At 32.5% G+C, this 22,611-nt stretch overlaps 1 protein-coding gene across 2 annotated transcripts in view; it reads left to right on the forward strand.

Annotated features, from left to right (window-relative positions):
* Window positions 1-22,611, forward strand: part of KLHL1 (kelch like family member 1) — a 266,430-nt gene that overhangs the window by 238,021 nt on the left and 5,798 nt on the right. For both annotated transcript variants that reach the window (XM_016122531.2, XM_016122532.2), the window contains 3 exons: window positions 720-882; window positions 12,572-12,784; window positions 21,564-21,735. In XM_016122531.2, coding sequence (XP_015978017.1) covers window positions 720-882; window positions 12,572-12,784; window positions 21,564-21,735 — 548 coding nt within the window. The remainder of the gene's footprint in view (window positions 1-719; window positions 883-12,571; window positions 12,785-21,563; window positions 21,736-22,611) is intronic.

Here is a 22,611-nt window from a genome sequence, read left to right on the forward strand (position 1 = left end):
ATTTGACAAAGTGATTTATTTGTGTTATCTCTATACAAGATGAAGCATGAGGAAAAACATAAATAAAATAAGATCAGCATACTGGAAGAAAAACCATCTTAATGTAGGTTCATTAATAATTGACAAATTAGACCTTTAAGGTAAAAAGCATTACTGCATAAAGAAACATTTCATAACTTAAAACAATCACTTCAGCAAGCAAAAATTCAATTCCTAAATATATATACACATAATATTGAAATAAAGTAAGAAAGAGAAACAAAATATATATTGATAATTTTTTATTAAAATATATTTCTGGGAGAAATTACAGAAATTCTTAATAAAATAGAGGTATATACTATGATCTGTTAAAATTGATATTACATTACTTAAAGTAATAAAGTACTTTAAATGGCAGTATAGAAATATTCTTCAAAGTAGAGGCCCCAAATGCATCATCTCTGATTTTTAGAATTTGCTTCTTCACATGGGTATAAATAAAGAAATTTGTTTTCTTTTATAAAGTATCTAGGTCATGATATTTAGTTTTGGTTCTAATTTTATTTCACTTTAATGAAATAATTCACTTTTAGTAAACAGTTTCTACCTTGTTGCAATTGTTACGTAACAGCTAGAGACTATTCTGAATAGTATCACAGTTTTTACTACCATCAGTTTGATATTTAAAATCTCACTGTGAAATACATTACTCAGTATTCATTTCTCCCATGTTTTAGGTGTGACAGTCCTCGAAGGCCCTATTTATGCTGTGGGAGGCCATGATGGCTGGAGCTATCTGAATACAGTGGAGAGGTGGGATCCCCAGAGTCAGCAATGGACTTTTGTAGCCAGTATGTCCATTGCCCGAAGCACAGTTGGCGTAGCAGCATTGAACGGCAAGTGAGTAGATTTTTCTTCTTTTCATTTGAAAAAGAAAAAGTTTCGGAGTGAATGTTCTTTTTAAAATAACTTATAGTAAGCTGGTTCAATAAAAATCTTTTTAAATACAATTTTTGATTTTTAAAAAAATGTAAACATCTTTATGGATAATTGACAAATCAAGGCTGCATATTTTTCTGGTTGCCTCTTCATATAAAATAGAAACCAAAACTTCTTCACATTAATTGCTAGTTAAAGAAGCATCAAATATATTTTATGAAAATTATGTCCACTAAAGATCTGCTTATTTATATCTTATTAAAATAGTTTAAGGAGCCTTCAAAAGGATACTAGAAGTTTGGTGCTCAATATATGTTTTTCCGTGATTATACTGGTTTATCCTTTTCATCATTTCCATTTCCATTCACCCTAAATCAGAAATTCTTAACCTCAATGCTGTTGATATTTTGGGCCAAATAATTCTTGGTAGAGGGGTTGGCTCTGTCTTGTGTATTACAGGATGTTTAGCATCATCTGGGCTTCTATCCACTAGATGATAGCTCTACTCCCACCTTAATATGACAACAAAAAAGTCTCCAGACATTGCCTGACATCCTTTGGCAATGGCAAAATACACTCCCCCTAATTTCCATGAGAACCCCTAAACAAAGTTAATAACACCTCTGGTGTGGACAGCTGCAGAAGCTAACAATCTCTTCTCCACGTTTATCTTTCCTCCGAAGACCATTTGCTAAAGCAGCCAGTGCAATCCTTTTACAAATGAAAATGATACATTAGTCCTCTTCAAGAACTTCTTTTTGCAATTAGAATATGATGCATATCTTTATGTAAAGGGACCCTCTGGATCTCCTTCCTGCCTACTCTTCTTTTTATTTTTTCCTCTGTACATCGGCCAAGTTGTCCTTTAATCTATATGTCAATATGGCAAGCTTGAACCAATTCAGTCCCTTTGAATTTCCTCTTTTCTTTGTCTGAGAGGTTAGGCTATTCCCACCAATTCCCATGTGCCCGGATCCTTCTCATTGTTCATATTTCATCTAAAAATTTGTCCACGTGGAGTTATTTATTATCCATCATATTTAAAATAGACCATCCTGCATACTACCTAAAACTACTTATTGTTCTTGAAATTACATGTTATTGATTTTGTCTCTTTTCACTAGCCTATATATACAATAAATGTTGAGATTTCATCTGCATCATTCATTATTATATCCCAGAGCACAATACACATTTACTGTATCTACTGAGTAAACGTTAAATGAGTTGCCCTGTCCAATTTAGTTATTCTTAATAACCTTTGACAATCTAAATGTTTTTTTTTCTAAATATGTGATGTGTATCTACAAAGTTATTATTATAGAACATTGTTTAAAAAATAAACTATTCCTTTCACCCAAATTGTAAATTAACACTTCCATGGCATTAAAAACTCTTAGAGATTCAAATTTTAATGGCTATGCAGTAGTCCGCCATATGCAAACAAACAAACAAAAAACAAAAAGAGTAGGTAGTATCTGATTTTTTTACAACAAAAATATCTAAATATTTGTAAAATATTTACATCTAAAATAATATATATCTAAAGTAGTTCCCTAATTTTGATATTATAAACAAAATGATAATTTTCAGGCTTAAAATAAATATTTTAATTTAAATATTTTCTTTAGTAGGATTTTTCCCGTAAATTCCTTTTCTCCCACTATTTTTTTTTTTTACTTTTCCATTTGAAATGGGAAATTTTTTCTTCCGTATCATAGATTTAATCCTTGACATTTTGTTTATGAATTTTATTTTTTCCAAAACAGACTTAAATGTTTGCATTTTATTTTTTCTTACATGATATTCTTATTTGAATCCTCTTTCCTATCTACTTCATATATATCTTATGTCAAATGAGTGTGTTATCATGTTACCTTTAAATTCTCTTGTATCACCAAATGTATGTTTTCTTAATTTTTGACAAAATTTGTCTTGTCAAAGAGTATTTAATTCTGTCCTCTCATAGTATGTTTAGTTGCTCTCAAAATCCTACACTTAGATATTTTGTTAGGAGTTTAATTAATATCAATATCCATTATTATTTCAAAAATCTATTAGATGAGAAAGGTAAGATGGAGCAGAATCATGGAAAATAAACTGCTATCTATCAATTTAGTTTTATTTTTGTTCGTTGGTAATGCTGCTTTCCTGCAGCATAATTTTGACTATCAAACTTTCTACTCCTACTATATTCAACATCAAATAATATCTGTAGATATTCTTGCTAGTTCCTTTTGGCTATCGTTAAGAAAATTCCAGAATCTTATTGTCATTGCTGCTTTGGAAAATTATTGTGTACGAGTGACAAGTTCAAATTGTATGCACCCTATTGATCCTATAGTGATGGAGTGATGGGGTGTTATATAGAGTGATTAGAGATGTTCTTCCAATAGTTTTCTAGTTATATTGAAGTTATATTGAGATTTGTCAGAAAAGGGAATTGAAACATTACAATCTTTCCATCTGATCTCACTGTAAGTTATCTAAAAATTTCCTGGATTGAATTGTTTCTATGTGAATTAGGTTCATTCAATTCCTCACTCTTAATACATTTTTAAAAATTTTGTTATACCTTTTAGTAACAATAATAAAGAATATCTATTCACTTATGTTAATATTGTCATTTTACTCAATATAAACTATATATTATTATTTTTCTACCTGTTTATCTTTTTTCTTGAAAGAACTATTTTCCTTAAGAATAACAATATTTTTCATTTACAAATCACTTAATTTGGAAAATAAAAATAATATTTCACATTCTTCTATATTAAATTAAAAAAACCGTAGGCATATCTATTCATGGAAAGTAAAACAATAACAACAAATACTTCTCTTGGATGTTAATTTTTATAATTCCAATATGAAAAGTATAGGCCTTTTATTGCCTTTTTACTTTTTCAAATATTTATACAAAAGTAACAGTCCATAGGTTTATTGGGGACTTTTTCTTACCACTTAAATTAATGTTAATGGTTTCATTCATTACATTCTTTAGAAAATGGATGTCTCATTAACACAGCAAATTTGTTCAACAGCGATGAAAAATATCCTTATCCATTCATTATTTAATTCCTTTGGTATATTCTGTAAGGAGAATACATACACACACACAGTATATTAAAGTTACTTATGTTACTTATTTTAGATTTTTGATAATTAGCTTCATTAGAGCTTTGTAATCCTTCCCTAATACTTGCTTTTAAATATCTTAATATATGTGTGTTCTTTTTTATAAATCTTCTCTAAACTCAATCACTAATAAATGGGATAAATATCTAATAAATAAAATATTTAATGGTCAATGTTTTGCAAATTTTCACGTTTTTATAACTGTATTGTCAATTCAGTTTCTCTAATGACCCTTTTAAATTGGCTATACGTGAAATTCATTATCCAGGTCATTTTCTTGTCCTTGTATTTTCTGGCTAGCTTTGATAGTTAATATCTTAAGAAATCCTGTTTTACTTTAATACCATTCTTGTACCAAATATCAGGATGTGATAATATCTAAAGTTTTTAATTTGTAATTGGTTACATTTTAATTAAGTACATTTTCCCAAATTTTAATCCTATTCTACGAAAAAGTTTTGAATGATTTATATTTTCTTCAAATAATCTTCCTCCTTTAAGGCAAAATAATACAGCTTTCATTTGGGTATCTTCCTCTGCCACAGGTGTGATTTAAGAGCTTTAAAATTTATGTGGTTTGATGGCTGTCTCCTAATATCTTGTTGTTTTTTCTCTGTTACTCAGAGAGAAACATGATCACTAGAAAGTGACCTTTCACTTCAGCCCCATAACAGAAAATTGTTTCAGCATCACCCTCTGACAGTTATTTATTTTTTTCTCACCCCTACTGATGTGTTTTTTTTTCTCCCTCTTGTTTTATTTTCACATCTCGCTAATGTGTCACTCTAACCTGACTGTTGCTTCTCTGAATATTATTTCCAATAATTTTCCCAATTAAGGCTAATAAACCCAGTGAACATTCTTCTTGAGTTTAGATTATTTATGACACCATTTTTTGTGGAAAAACAACAAATTAGTTTTGGCTTAAAATTAATGCATGTATTCTAATAAATTCAAGAGCAAAATTATATCAATTTCATGAAACATTTTGGTTAGTCTTTCAATAAGACAGATTAAGCTAAGTGGTATATACATCATTTTATGCCAGCACAGCCACAAACCTACTTGATAAATAAAGGAAATACAACAAAACGGTGGATAGATATTTTGGTGTGATCACTGGTCATATAAAACCCCAGACGCCCTGATACTCTCACTAGTAATTCTTGTTTCTTCTTTGCTTTCTGCTTTAGCTTTGTTCTTTCAAACTTTACTTTGTAGCCAAAAGCTCTTACTGGTTTGTTTATTTTTATTTCCTGAGGTAGCTCATAAAGCAGATACCAATACTGCCTAAGCACATTCATAAATAAGACTGAATTTTAGTAAATGTATACTATGGCCCCTAGAGAATCTGAAAAACAGACAAAAACAACAGTTTGTTTCATGATTCACTGTCCAAACCTTATTGACTCATTCTTTCTAAATCTCACGTTAATAATATTCGGGGGACAGTGGCAATCTCTACAAGTTGCAATTTCTGCAACTGAAGCCTGAAACTTACTCAGTTTGAAGTATCGGAACAGGTGTCATTGTCTGTTCTTTTCTCCAGGAGGTCCCAATACCTAGTATAGTAATTTAAGCCTCAAGATCTGTCACTTGATTGGTGCCGTCCAGGTCTCTGTTTCTATTTTGTATTTAAACTTTGCTATTCTTGAAGATGTAAACCCAAATTTTGTAAGCTTTTTATATTATAAACAATTCATATTAAAATCATATTATCTTAGATTCGTGCACCAAAACAAACGAACAAACAACAACAACAATAACAACAAACCTTCTTGTTTTCCAAGTCTTAGTTGGGAATACTAATAGGCTCAGGAGGTTTGCAATTTGCCTCCTGAAAAAAAAAAAATATTTTTAAGTTGAGACTTGATTGTCTTAGCATATTTCCAGAAAGTGAGGAAAAAACTGCAATAAAAAGAAACAATTTGCATCAAGTTTCTGAGTATGAAATGCAAACAAATGAAGGGAAAGTTGTTTGGCTGGACCATAGTAAGAAAGAATGGCCCCGAGAAATTGCATTTAAAGGCAGGTCTCAGGTCATACAGCAATTTGGCTAAGGTAAAGATGTTATAAAAGGTTAAAACGGGGCAGTGGCATGGCTGCATTTCAATTTTATAAAGATCAGTAAGGTTGGAAAATAATTTATAATTCTTCAAGGAAAGCCCATCACAATAGTAGATTGGCTAAAATGTATTCCAGTGGATCAAAGGGATTATTTGATTTTGTGCTTCAAATAACTGGAGCAACGACTGACAGTTCACTTGGGATCCCTATTTAAGCAGATCCACTACCAGACAGAGGTGGAGCACAGCATCTTACGTTTAGACCTCTCCTTCCTTCTCCAGTCTTCACTTACCACTGACTGTACAGCCACCCTCTGTCTCCGACATACTGAATCACTCCGATTCCCTGAACAGGCCTTGGTTGTTCACACCCCTTTGCCTTTTCACATACTGGTCTGTCTCTCTGCCTAGCTCTCCTTTACATTGATTTTTTTCTTAGTAACTTGTGACCGTCTTCTTATTTTCTCTCCTTCGATTTTCATTCAATCTTTGAAGACATTTGAAAACTCTCTAGAGTGATAGCTTAACACAATCACGTTCTTTATGTGTATGATGTTCCATGTGGCAAGATCAGTACTAATAGGATTATTTTTTGCACTTGAGGACAATAGTGTCAGGAAGTATGAAAAATACGTTAAATTTTTCTTTTACCTAAGTAAGATCATTATAATATTTTCTGTCATCCAAAACCTAGTTTAATCTGTACCTTCCTTTCTATGAACTTTTTTTTAATTCACCCATTAACAACTAATCTTACCTTCCTTTGTGTTTCCAAGACGTATGATCAATACTTTCCTCTGTCATTTGTCAAAATCTTACTTCACTGGAACTTAGGCACTTTTTTTTTTTTTTGACAAGCTCATAAATAAATCACTCTTTTTCAAGAAAAGAAGTACTACATTAATTTTTGTTTTAAATGTACAACCATGTATTGGCCATGATGACATATCAAAGAAATCACATCTGCCCTCAGAGAGCTTACATTATATTAAAGGAAAATAAAAAATAACAAGAATTGCAATATATGTAAAGAAGGAAGGACGAAGAGACATGTGGAAGGATTAAGCATAAAAGTGACCATTTCTCTCGGGTTTTAGGTTGTTGAATTCTATCAAGTTTGGGGATTTGGTTAATTGACCCAAAGTAATTTACATATTTATAATTATGAGGTCCCTCTAGGAAATACGGGCACATTCTAATAAATAAAGGTAAGTGTGTTCTGTCTTTGACCCACAACCTTGCTTACCAGCCATAATATAGTGTCAGCATGTGTCAGACTGAGTTTGGCTCACGTGTAGACATTTCTTAATAAGCAGAAACAAAAGCGGTCATGCAAACTGTTGTTGTAAGCTAACTGACATCCTACTCACTATTCCATAAGGCATTCCAAAAAACACCTCTCATGAAAAGGTTCACTGAAGAGCAGATGCTGGAATATCCTGATAGTAAGATCTATGCACAAGCCTTCAGATTAAAGAGTTCTCCAACAACTGGGAACAAAAGGATTAAACAGAGTTCCGAATCTAGAGAATTGCCTTAAAAGTTTTATACTGTGAGAGTTGTGCAATTCTTGTACCTTCGTGATGCAAGGGAAAGGGTGCCTGAATATAATTCCTGGGTAACAATATATTGTGAATAAAAATTATGTTTACTATCAAGGCTAATTGGCAAACCTTCAAATATTTAGATAATGGTATTGGAAACATGTTCTGTAGCCATCCCTGAAATATGCATTATTGATACAGTACGAAAAATATTAAACAACTTTACCTAGGATACAAACTGGCAGTAATGTTAAATTTCTGGGAAGAAGTCAAAGTGGCATCAGGAAAAACTTTCTAGAAGAGACACAGACCTGAACGGATTGATGATGGATGAGTGAGAAGTAACCTAGCTTTTGTAGGAAAAAGGTACCAAAGGGAGAATGCACAATGGCACACAGGACTGGAAGAGATCTTGTGTCTCCTAATGCCCATTCACTCCTTTTCATATGACAATATAAACAGCAATTATCTGGTAGGCATACAGTCACCTAAAATAAGAATACTTTCTAGCACCTTATCAATTAGGTATTGTCATGTGACTGAGGTCTGGCTAACGGCATGTGTGAAATGACTTGTGCAGCTTAAAAGATGAAGTCCTAAAGGGAGAAGAGGTGGGCCTTCTTCCACTTTTCCTTCCTCCTTCTCTTTGACCCGTGGTAGTGATAGTGAGGGCTACCTGAGGGCATCAGGACAAGAGGGTTTATAGACAACTCTGAGCTGCAGTTTAAGCATTCATATTAGCAATTTTTTTCATACTATCTTTTAAAGAATATTTTTAAATCAAACAGCTTTAGAAAATAGAGACAGTGTCTTTCTTTAGGGTAGAGAAATTTGTTCCTCGACTAGAACAATAGTGTCTCCCTTTCCAGTGTCTCCTCTACTAGAATAATAGTGCCTTCAGAGCAAAGGTTGGGCATATTTGTTGGCAGCCTCTTTTAAAGTATTAGCTTTTCCTGAACTCAGTGTTCTTCAGATGAGAGAAAAACTCACTGCAGAGCTGACCTGAGTCTCTATCACTCTAGAGGAACATCGACAATGATGCCTATTGTGCTGTGATTAATAAAGTCATTTTACTCTGACCCAGGAATCCTGTGTCTTTTTCCAGTATCTATGAAACTGTGATAGGCTAATTTGTTAGCTTTCAAGTAGGGTAAAATTTCAGACCCTTCACAGTTCATGACAAAGGATCATACTTTACAGATATAGTCAAAAGTGGGAAACGGCCAGGGGCTCAACGCGTGGAAAGCCATTTTACACACATTTGAAGCCATATCCTAACTAATACAGAATTTGTTTCCTACAGATGCTATATTGTAGTCACTAGAATTATAAATATGTGACACTCACTTAGATGGGCACACGGCAACTAGGTCTAAAGTGTGAGACCTGGTCACTAACCATTAGGTAAAACTCACCTGTACACTGAAAAAGCACACAATTTAGGGAAAGCAGTGGGGAAGGCTCAGATTCTTGTCACTGTTAGCAAAATTGTAAGAGTTTACTTAAGGAATATTTCTGATCTGCTGACAATTTTTGGCATACAAGAGACAAACTGGTCAATATTCACAGCAAACTGAACTATGACCCTGATGGTTCTTAAGCATGTTATTTTGCTGTCCTTTTCTCATGGTCTCAGAATGAAATTCCACGGCGTACAACTCCCTTCGTTCCCAGTCTAATGCTACCAGCTGCATCTTCCCTCACTACCACCCCTTTCATCAACATGACACACCTGCCACTCTTCATTTATCACCTGCTATGACCTTTCATGCCCCTGTCCTTACTCATAATGTTTTCCCTGTATGTAACGCTTTCCCCCTTTCTTCATCTTACAAATTTCTGCTCCTCTTTCAACTCTGAGTTAAAATGTCACATTTCCTTTCTTGCTGTGAAACTGTCAGCTGTCGCTTCCTATGTTGTCAGTACATTTACTTCTAGCATCAGATTCTCCTTTGCTCTTCAGAATCCCAACGTCTAATTTGTCACTATAGTAAAACAAAGCAAGAAATCAATATAAATCATAATTAAATAGACTGTGAGGGAAGACCTGAGAAGATAACCTTTGGTAATTGTCCATAAAGTTTTGTGTATACATGTCAGCATTTTTCCTAACTGCTTAGAGTATATTATTTCTATCCCTTTGTTATTTTTTTAACTTTAATAATAGTTATAGTAATAGTTATTATTGTTATTATTTATTTTTACATTCTAGTTTAGTCACGTAGCAAATTTATGTTTCAGAATAAGTGGATTATAGATCTTGTTGGTCAATAGTATACATTCATAAAGTACATAATTTTCAAAACCTTTTCAAGTATTAAATACGTCTATTGATTTTAACAATGGGTCTATAAAGCAGTCAAAAAGGACACTATTATATCTTTTCACAAATTACAATTTTATCAAATATTTTTTGAAGCTTGTACTTGAAAAATTCAGTGTATTTACTCTTTCCAACTAGTTTTGCGCTGGTATTAATCAATAATTTATATTATATTATTAAAATTACAATAATTTCACTATTGATCTGTAGACAACATAACACATTAAAAGGGACATATACCAAATGAAAAAAACACTTGATAACCTTGATTAAGCTTTAGAAAGTAATTTATAAAATAATGACTATCATATATCAAATATTTACTTTACAAAAGCAATGTTGAATTAGGTCATTTTTATCAAGACATTACATAAAGTTATTTCTTGTGTTACTGGATTTTATTAGGGGAGGGTTTACACAATCATGTTAAAGTCAATGATGTTATAACTTGTGAACGTTGCTGGAACGTTTAATTTCAAAATAATAAGCTATACTAATAGGCTCAACATTTGACTTCTATAATGTAAGCAATATGTTATATTAATTATTACTATTTTTATATACACTGATCTATATATTTGTATCTGTAAGCATTTTTAATAATTTCAAGAGAAAATGTACATTTTTGCATGGAAATGATGAATTATCAGAAATGCTGGGCTCATATATATCAATACTGTAAGTTGCCATTGTAATGTGTATAAATAAATAGAGCAGGCTGAGGTCGACAATTCCTTTAAAACAACAGGATTGTGCCAAGTGCCTTGTTTGAAGATAGTTATCCAGTAAGTAAAATTCCTGTGAAAAAATAGTTAGTTAAAATTTAATAATAATACCTCAAAATTAGAGCCTACTTCTTTTGAGTTAGATCTCCAAATTAAATAAAACACAGAAATAAATGAAGTTCAGATTTCATAAAGTGTGTAGGAAGATGAAAACTTTAGAGTGAATAATTATCTCACTTCTAGGTGCCTTTGCAAGCTGAATTGTCCATCACTTGCCCTTTAAAATGCTCCTATTGTTTAATTTCAACATATTGCAAGATCGAGAGCTGGCAGATAACTTGTGAGTAATCAAGCAAAAAGGCATTATATCCATAAAGGGCACACTTGGGCAATCAGAAACATTTTATCATGGCAGGCATTAAGATGGACACAAACAGCTTTAAAAAAATGTCTCCAGGATTTGAAATCAGTTTAAATATCATATTTTAGAGTTATTAAAGGATATTAGAGGACACATTTGTAAAACCAAGACCTGAATTATTTTATATGCAAAGCAATACCATCTTTCTCTGCATTAGAAACCGAAAAGTATAGATTTAAGTCTATTTACCAATACATTGACCATAATGTCCACTAGTGAGACAAAAATCCCACAACATCTAATCTTATTAAAACATAAGCAAGTCATACTACTCCTCTATTCATGATGATCTTATGGCTTCCTGTTTCACTCAGGATGTAAAAATCTATAAATGACTGTATGAGGTCCACCTGTACGTCACTTCCCAACTAATCCGTTATGAGGGTGTAACCATAACACTCCCTCTACCAGTTGCACTTCCCTGCTCTGTCTCGATATACAGCATTAGCACCTTCTAAAGATGTTTATTTTGTATGTTATGTCTACCCAGAAGAATTGAATGCGGGATTTTTTTTCCCCGTTTTGTTCATGTATATATTCACAGAACTTTGGATAGTTTATGGCACATACTAAATTCAAAAATAAGCATTGAATGAATGAATGAGTGAATGAATAAATAAATGCAACTCTATATTGTGATTAAATGTTCATGGCTACCATCAAACGGGCAAGATCTATTTTATTAGGAATAGACCATGTATTTCTAATCATTTAAACATCACTTATGCTGTAGTACTTATTTTCCTGGGTTCATAACATACTTCTCATTAATGAAATAACTATAGCAACATGAGCGTATTGATTAAGTTTCAGTAGTATTCAATCAAACATCACTACACACTTTTTTCTTGCAAAGTCTTGTTTATCTATGTAACACATTAGCTATAGTATGGGCACTAATTAAGGAAGCTGGTGTCATGACAATATTTGTTTAGATTATTCCATTTATTTAGCACTCTAAACTATGGGAACAGAACTCAAGGAGTAGGCATGATTGATTTGCTAGTGCAAATCAAATGCTGATCAAGTAAATCAGTTTTCTTCTGATTATGGTCATGTTCAAGAAAAACTGGAGGTAAATATTCTAGATTTTAAATAACCACTCCTCAATATTTATTAAAATAATATATTGACATGATTTAATTGTATGCCATAACAAGTTGAAATCTATTTAATATTCTAGAAATAATAAAGGTTAGAAAATTGTAGTTGATTTAGTTTCATCTAATATACTGCATGTTAGAATTATGGGAACTCCGGCCATGTATCATCATTTCTAGAGTACCTTTAACAAAGATGTCCATGTGAAGCAATTATTTCGAATACATCCTCGGCTCACGTTGTGGTTAAAATTTCTTTTTAAAGGACTTTTCCTTTTCTACATTTTGTCCTTCAGACTGTAGTATTAAATCATGGTTTTCCAATTATGTTTTTAGGTTGTATTCAGTTGGAGGACGTGATGGAAGTTCCTGTTTGAGTTCAATGGAGTATTACGATCCTCACACAAATAAGTGGAACATGTGTGCTCCGATGTGTAAGAGAAGGGGGGGTGTTGGAGTGGCCACGTGTGACGGCTTTCTTTACGCAGTGGGAGGTCATGATGCTCCTGCTTCAAATCACTGTTCCCGGCTCCTAGATTACGTAGAAAGGTAAGACCTCAAGGCACTGCTATGGGAAAGAGACAGTGCAAATTACACTGACACTTGATTCGAGTGATTTTAAAAACTGCATAATCTAAGAAAGATAAATTCAGCTCCTAGAGCTGCTTTGTGTACTCTCTCCTCTCTCTCCATCTCTCGGCCTCTTTCTGTCTGTCTCTCTCTCACACACACTTTTATTCTCTTTTTATTTTCCTTCTTTCTTTCCTTCCCTCCCTTCCTCTCTTCTTCCTTCCTTACTGCCTGCCTTCCTTCCTTCCTTCCTTCCTTCCTTCCTTCCTTCCTTCCTTCCTCACTTCCCCCCTTCCTTCCTTCTTTCCTCAATCCCCCCCTTATATCTCTCCTTCCTTGTTTTCCTCCATCCTTTTTTCTTCCTTCCTTTATTCAACTTTTATTTAAAACCCTACATTTTGTCCTCAAGATCCTGAAGTAATCTTTAAATTTCTCCTTAATATCTTTTAAAAGGTTGATTAAAATACAATTTTAATTTATTAAATATGTCAGTTTATTTTTTCTTAATTAGAAAATAATTTTTTTTCCATTTCATCCTGTCTTTTTTATGCAACTACTTCCTTTAAACTCTCAATGGTGAATTACGAGCCCCTTTGTTTTATGCCATACTTTTCTTAATGCAAGACAGAGTTGTTAGAACTATATTGTCTATAATTCTGGTGTATGGAAAAAATATAGGTCCTCTTTTAATTTGTTCTAATTGGCCAGATGCACAAAGGCTAGAGTATAAAGGCACCTTGGCTTTAGATTTGGTTCAATAACCCTTCCTAGCATGGTTATAGCTAAGTTGTCTTTAATTACTGTGCATCACTTAGAACTATTATATTGTGTGCAGTAAGAGTTAGAGTTAAAGAAACTTATGGTGATATTACTTATTATGACAGGATATATACTGATATATGGGGAAGTGAGAATAAGGAACTTGAGGTTGATTGTTTTATCAACTGCAACAGAATATGTAAATTCTACTGTAACAAAAACTTAAAAGCAGAGTGACTTAATGCCATAATGCTTTGTTCTTACTCATGCTGCATGTCCGTGACAACTCCAAGGTATTATAACTCTAATACCCAGAATGACATATAAGCTACACTATGAGCTTATATCACACATCAGAAGGGAAAAGCCAGAGTAGTAAACTGTTTGCTGGTTCTTAAAGATTCTGCCTGCAAGTAATATAATTCTCTTTTGTTCATACTTTGATGATAAACCAGTCCACATGGCACAGAAAACATAATGAGTGTGGGAGAACAGTATCCTAAATTGTGCCCAGAAGAACAAGATATTGGGTGGATAGCACTGAAAATCAAAACAAGTTTTCTCTTAATATTAAAAATACATATATATCCTTTATACTCATGCTTGTAAATGGTTCAGTCAGTAGGAGAAAAGTGCTTTCTCATTTATGATTTTTTTTTGATATGTGATTATTTTAATTGAGAAAAAGACTGATGACAAGAGATAGCTTTTAGCAAACAGGCTCTGTTCAAACTTAAGCCACTTGAATAAAATATGGAACTGTTCAATGGTACTGCCAGTCTGTGAAATAGAACGTAGATTTACAGGCACATACACACAGAGGAGCACATTAAGCCCACAGTAGTTTAACTTCGACAATCTCCTGTCCAGGGAAATTAGGAACTACAGGTGTTACAATGAAGAGAGTGGTCAGAGTCCAAAGAAATAGATGCATACTTTTATACACAGAATCATACAATCATTTATTTTTAAAATGCTTCTAGTACTACAGCTCATTCATATTTTCCACTGCTTAATTCTTAGGGAAAATGACAAAGAAGATGAATATGATGAAGCTCCTATTTTTACTGTGAATATCTTATATAAATGCTACTAATGAAATGATTCATACACATATTCCCTTCTAACTTTACTATATAATGTATCGAACTGTTGTTTGTGAGCAGAGGCATCAATAATTCAGTCTAGGGACACATTTATGATGCAAAATTAGATCTAAATAAGCATAGCTTATTTAAGTTATAAGAATGTAGTGGGTATAAGCAGCTTAAGTAATGCAGAGGCACACAACATTATCATGATTCTTATTTGAGCTCATACTATGTGTCAGATTAATAGCATTTCTGTACCTTCTATAACATATATTCTAAATTGGTGATTTAACATGTAAGCCATCAATAATTCAAGACACATAATGGTACCTCTGTAGAATTATTTAGCACATATATATAAAGAATGCTTTCTAGCATATAATTACAGGCAAACAAATTATTATAAAGAGCAAGATGTAGTATACAGTACTATATTTTAAAAATTGATAGGCAAACAAATTTTACTATATGACAATGATTTCTTATGGAATGTAAAGGTATTATATAATGGTGGTGTTAAAGTACAGTTATGTAATATTTATAAAAAATGTAAAGAATCAGGCTGTCTTAAACACAGAGAACACTGGCACCTCAAATCAGAGCAGGTAACAAACAAGGCAAGGTCTGAGCTAGAGCAGGGAGCTTAGAATAGCTGATGGAACAATGAAAACTAATTTTGTAGCTAAGCCTCACCCTAGTGATAGCATCTCAGGGGATGAAAATCAATGTCCAAAAGATGCAGTAAGTTCTGGCAGAATTTAGACCCAGAAGGTGCAACCCTTAGAAAAAGCACATTCATCCATCTATTTACTTATTCGATATTGTTTTTCATATGTTTTACATTGTGTTAAATAAAGCTTAACATATATTAGAAAAAAAAGAGACAAAGAAATAAGTAATTAGACATTTAAGTTCACAAATAAAACCAGAAACTAGGCGATGGATCAGAAAATATGCTGAAAGGCATCAGTCACACTGCTAATCACAGGTCAAATTTGCATCCCAGTAATGAGGCCTGGTCGGAGAGAAGTGTCAAGATAGAAGAGGCATCTCTTAACCCTGCCTTTGTAACACACTCTTGCTTCCTTCAATCTCTTCTCCTTATCGTAGCCAAAGCGATATTTTCACAATGCAGATTTAAACTGAAAGCACAATGGAATTTTCTTTTAAAATTACCCAAAACATTAATATATAAGCTAAGAAGGGAATTTTGGATTCTTTCATTTCTTTTAATTTCTCATTTTATCTTTTTGTGTCCAGACATAATTCAAGAATTGCGGCATTTGTAAACATTGTGAAAGAGATGATAAAGGAGATACTTATTTTTATTTATATAATAGATGCTTATCCTAGGCCTATATTGCAAATTAATATATTAACTCATGTTTTGATATATGTGAGAGCCTTAATTTTCTACAAGACAGTAATTACTTGAATTGTTCAAAGTTAAAATGTTAGGTAGGAGCTTTTTTACTTTTAATAACATACTTTTTTTTCTCTTAAGATCTTATTTTTGGAGCCAGACAATTGAGTATAGCATGAAAAGACTAGTTTACTGTTGATATTGTTTTTCTATTGTGCATGTATAATCTTTGCTATTTGTTTGATAGCAAATTATGTTCAAATTTCTGGTAGACACATATACACCCCACATATGTATGGGCCCTGTGAGGGGATGCAACGATTTTATTTACTAATTTGTACATGGATTAGATATTTGCCTCAATGATTTATGAGGAAGTGTTATCTCTGAAGTGCTCAGCTAGACATAGAATAGTCTGTTATCCTCGGATATTCTTCCTGGAATGCTGGCTTCACGGCAATTTATCTGGATGCTTTGAAGGAAGCCCAATTCTGTGGAAAGGTAGCTGTATGTGAATAAACGAAGCATGCCGTGTCCTATATAGATGGAAAGATAACAATCCTCATATCCAACTGGAAAACTCATTTTCATGTTGAGAAAATCTATTTAAAAATACATGATTTGGGCTCACAGTGCTAATAAGAGATTTCCGATATAGGAGATAAAGTGTTTGCATCATATATTGCTCCTTAGTTTTGAACTGTTAAAAGGTATTCATTTTACGAGTGAGTTTTAACTAGCATTCAGATCTGCATATACTCCACATTCGGTTGACCAATAATAGTTTAAGTGATTTTTAAAGCTCTACTGAGAAAACAAAATCTGAGAGGAGCGAGAGAGCTGTTTGGCTTGTCCTTGCTATCTCTGGTTCTATCAACATCTCATTTCTCCTCTCCTCAACCTTGAAGAGTAGATGCAATAGAACATGACCTAAGTAAAACCAGATTTTTAAAAATATACCTTTTATCAAATTAACTTTTAAACACATTTTTGAATAAAAAAAATATGGGATATTGAAAAGAAATTAAATTATCCCGTCCTATCTCTCAATCTTTCTGTGTCCATTATATTTTTAAAAGAAGAATTGAGGAAAATTGGAAGAATGCCAACGAATAATTTTTAAAAGGCTATTATCTTAAAACAAAAGGTTAAGTGTATAGTCAACATGAGAATCCGAAACACACAAATAATAACATGTTTTTTTTTCTAACATTGTTCCAGCTTCTTACTCCTCTGTCATGGGGTTGAAACTGACAGTCAACTCAAAACCACTTCACCTCACACATGACTATAGGTAACAGGCAACACATCCATTCATGATGCATACAAGATCACGTGTTGAGGATATATTCTGGTTAAAGAATAATCTATATGTCGAGAACAAATTTTAAACTAAGAAATCGTTTCTTGGATCTCCAAACCATTTTAAAGTTTTTATTTTCCTAATTTAGGAGTAGCATTTGTTGTAGATGATTTGGGAAGTCAAGAAAAAAATCATAAACTAAAACAATTTTATCAGTAACTTTGCCATTCAAATTTATTTATTAAACTGATGTCTGTTAGATTCTTTTTTTGCTTTTTTTAAAAATATGCTTTCTAGCAAAGTTTAAATGCTAGCAAAATTTCAGTCTTTTTCTATGTTTCTCCAACTGTACCTTTAGGCTCTATGTGTCAGGCATAGAGCATATAATGAATGTTTAGAAATATTGGCTGAATAAATCAAAGTATGGATTAACATGCATTTTCTGATGGATTGGGCCTTCTGATCTTAAATTCTATGAGGACTTAGGCTTTTTTTTTTTTTTAATACATTGGTTTGAACCAATAGGACTAGAATAATTATTTTATTTGTTGTTATAAATTTGGGATATAAATAATAACCATATGTGTATCACATATTTCTCAAATATTTTCCTATATTTTCTTTAAATGTAGATATTTTTCATTTCTTTTAAGGTTAACATATATTTTTTTCTTAAAGTCATTTACCATTGTTTTGATGATATTCTATGAAATGATTCCAAAATTTTAGTGGCTTAAAATCACCATTTTACTTTATTTCATGATTCTGCATGTTGACTGGGTTCATTTGGGCTATTTTTCTACTCCATGTGGTACAGCCACCTGTTGCCCGACAAGGCTTGAATATTCAAGATGGTCCTCTCATAGAGCTGACGTTCTGGCTGGCTGTCATTTAAGAGCTCGCACAAATTTAGGAAAATGGACATTCTCAATTTTATTTATTATCAAAGTAATGCTTTTATATTTAAAACAATTTTCCTATAAATATTTTAAGATCAATTCTTACCCCTAAGATATGGAAATTATGATGCTTGAAAAATTATCTGAAAAACTTCTGTGGGGATTTAAGGAAAAACTAACTTCTGTTTTGTTACTATGCCTGAATTAAGTTTTCTGTTTACAGCCAATTTTAGCCACTACATATATACTCACACTAAACGCAGGAAAGGCAGACAGTGTAGATATGAAAAACAGCGCCCGCTTTTTTTTTTTTTTTTTAGTAAACATGCAGACACCAAAACAAAACAAACAAACAGAAATGCTTAGAACTACATTTTGTCAAAAACACGAACTGAAAGTGACAGAGTTCACTATTAGTAATTGAAAAACATTTATACATCTGTGAATACTCTCCTAAGCAAAAAAAATGTTTAAAAAGCTGTTTATTTCATTTTGGGGATACTGATTTTGTATATCTCTAGGCTGAGAGGTGAATCTATAAAATTCCAAATACTAAAATAATATCAATTTTCAATCATTAATGTGAGAACAAGGATAACCACCAGTAGGTAATTTTGAATTTGTGTGATTATTTCCTAAATACTTTGGAAGACAGTGTGTATACGAGTGGGGAGAGGATTGTACTCAGTTTTTATTTTGGTTTATTTTGGTGTACTTTGCTTTTTCTAACAATATATAAATTCAAATATTATTAATATTGTCAGATATAAATTATGAGATTATTATTACAAATATAAAGTATGTTACCTATCAATGAAGATGGGCACATCCAATTCAAAGATTTGAATTCTCTAGAAGAATGCACTAAACTTTTTTTTTTTTTGTACTAAACTTCTTAATTCTCTTGAGGGATATTGTAAAATATGAACCTACATTTATATTTAAATGTAGGATATTACTTCTAAATCTGCACCTAAATATAGGACGTACTACTGTTTTCTTATTTTCCCCTGGAATATGTGTATTTAAGAATTGTGTCAATATTTATTTCACTTTAAATTTCATAAGCCTTCAGAAATGCATTTATTGTTGCTTAGTGCACTAGTGTTAGCTGCTTTCTCAGTTCTGCCTATTTTGCAGTGATAAACAAAGTATGCATTGTGGACAGTTGAAAAAAACTCTAGAGCTGAATGACAATTAAATGAGGACTAAAATATGACTTCAAAAAAGCTATTTAAGTGAAATGATTGTGAATAAAATATAAAGATTGTTCACTGTTCACTGAAATTAAAGTGTATTATACATTCTTCTTGTAAAGTTACTTTTACTACAAAAATTCCCTGACAGACAAAAAAGTAAACAATAAAATAAACTCCCCTGTATTCATTACCCAGCTTCAACAGCCATCATCATTTTGGCATTTTTGTTTCATTCATTAACTTTTCTATCCTTTTTCCTTTTTCTTGAAGTATTAAAGAAATTCTTTAAGATGTCATTTTAGCTCAGTGTGTTTCTGAATTCACCACAGAAACAAACAGTGAAACATGATCAGTATTTTATATTTTAATGTAATCACAACTAATAGAAACTTCAACCATGTCTTATTAAGTGCTGATGCTTGGAATTAAAACTTCCAAAATGTCTCAAACAAATTTTAAGAGTTGGTCTGTTTGAATTGGGTTATGAGTAAGGTCCACTCACCTTTATTTTGTTGTTTTTAAGTTTTTTATTTAGAATAGTTACTTCTACCTATTTATTTATTATTACTATTTATTTAAAATTAAAAAATTCAGTCAGTTATCTTGTAAAATGTTCAATTTTCTGGATTGTACTATTAAATCTCTATAAATTTTAAAGTGTTTGTGGTAAAAATTTAAGTATTTTAAAAGATTTTGATGGCATAGATTGTATGTGTTTGTGTGCACCTAAATGTGCCTGCATCTATTTGTGATATTTTGTGTTTATTAATGACAGCAGGTAAAAGGACATTTTTATTGGTTAGACAACTTATGCTTTAAGATGCTCCTGGTTTTGCAAGCATTCAACCAATCTCTCATTTCATACATATCATCTTGGCTGTCACAACTCCTTCAACCATGGTGTGCAAATGCATGTAACACCTTGGGTAACACGAATACTCTCTGTGAAGTAAAATTCCAGATCCTCGGAGTCCTCCAACCATTTCTTTTGCAATAGGCTTCTTTATTTCCAATAAACTATAGGTGAGTTTTATGGCTCGTTTGGGTCTGTTTCTTTGTTTAGGAGGAGTCTGTGGATTGAAATTTCAATTGGTGAAAAACAAGACTGGAGCCAAAAAACAAATATATATTTGCAGTGTTTGTAAAAAAGTATGTATATTTTTCTTCCAGTCTTCTTTTACACTTACCTTCCAGGTTTCTTACTGGCTTTCTCATTTTTGCATCTAAACTGGCAGTTGCAGGTTAAAGGAAAGTTGTAGTTCAATCATTCATTCTTAGATCAAGTAAAGTGCATTCAGCAAAGTAGTCTTCAGATTTTTGCAATTCAGAATATAAAATATCTGTATGTAATGTTTGGCAATCAACCTTTCTGAAAATTTAATTTTGGCTTAATTCAACACTAATAACCTGGGCCCCAGCTTCATTCTCTTCGTTTACCAATTTCTCCCTTGTGCAAAATCCTGAGTAATGTCAGTAAAACATAGTTCTGTTCACACTGTAATCATTTTCCCAAGTTTCAAAGGCTCCCTATTTTCCTACTGAGTAAACACAAAACACCTTCATATGCTAGAAATCAAGCAACACATAAGCTAATCGAAAACACCTTTTTCGGCACACTTCTCCATCATACAGCCTTGAACTCAGCCACACTGTACACCTGCTTTCCTCAAAGAGAGCCAGACATTTTACTAACACTTCAGTTCTATACAAACATCTTCTTTCAAGCAAATTTAGGCTAGACTTTCAGGCCTGACTTAAAGGAGACTTCAAGTGTGAAGATTTACATAATTTTCCCCAGATTTTTAACTATCACACCCATTTCATGACCATAGCACTTTGCTTATATCTGTTTTATAGAACCTTGTGCAACTGTGGAAAATAGTTATTTACATATCCGACTTCCTCATAATATTCATTTTTTAAAACGCATCCATCTAAGTAAGAGTCTAGGTATATTTTTTAAAATACCTTTAAGTTCAGAGATCCAGATACTAAGATATTAGATCTTGAATATCTGCTCAAATGGTTAAACTTTTAGAAAAAAAATTATTTTATTTTTCATAGCATGTTTTTGAAAGGGTATCATTCATACAGTAAATGTTGAATGTGCTTAGAATTTATGTCCTGTTAACCTTACATTTTAGATATGATCCCAAAACAGACACATGGACCATGGTGGCTCCTTTGAGTATGCCCAGAGATGCTGTTGGAGTTTGTCTCCTAGGTGACAGATTATATGCCGTTGGTGGCTACGATGGGCAAACGTACCTCAACACCATGGAATCCTACGATCCACAAACCAATGAGTGGACACAGGTAAGACCGTCGCCAGCATAATGTACTTCAAATATAACAATTTATTTCATTTACCTTCTTTGGAGGAGAGGGGTACATTTAGTAATCCATCTAGTCAAATTACTCTGAACCTAAAGTGATTTAGTCCAGTGTGACATTCATTTGCGAAAAGTTCATTAAATCACATATTTTTGTGTACTTTTTTTATATTCTATACTTTGATAAAATTCATATTAAAAAGTAACATACATGCTTCCACAGAATTTTCATTTTATTGTAAGAAATAACAAGGAACAGGAACTGAATTTTAATTAGCGAAAGCAAGAAATAAAAGTGAAATATACTGGTTCACAAATTTCAGAACGTTAGGGTTTCGCCATAACATGAATAAGCAACCTGCCTCCCATTTTTGCTTGGCTATCTTTGTTAGATGCATTGTCATCTACTACAACGACAGTTTTCAATGGGGCGATGTTTCTGGAAGCTCCAAGTAGTAATCCTCACGGCCAGAAAAGGAAATAGAATTCTTTGTTAAATTAAAAAACAAACAACAAAGGTCTCTGACTGGTCTGTAACACATAATATGTATAACAATCACTTTCGCCTGGAGTGAATTAATTGGCTGATTTTAGGTGCGGTGTAATCCCTTGAATATATTCTGTCCTTAGAGACTCGGGATCACACTAGAATAAAGATGCTCCCATCCTGGTAACATAACCAGAGGATCGTTGCTGGTGTGTGTGAGTGTCAGGGGAAGATAAGGGCAAGGCAACTTAATTATAGTGGAAAACACCTTCTGCTGTGTAGCTACTACGGCATTGCTTATTGTGACAGGAATGGGTATATTCTGAGACTTGTGTCCTTCTGTTCAATTTCTCCTTTCTTTCCCTTCTTTTC

This window comes from Rousettus aegyptiacus, unplaced genomic scaffold (genome assembly GCF_014176215.1).
Source record: "Rousettus aegyptiacus isolate mRouAeg1 unplaced genomic scaffold, mRouAeg1.p scaffold_m13_p_11, whole genome shotgun sequence".
NCBI classification, from domain to species: Eukaryota; Metazoa; Chordata; class Mammalia; order Chiroptera; family Pteropodidae; genus Rousettus; species Rousettus aegyptiacus.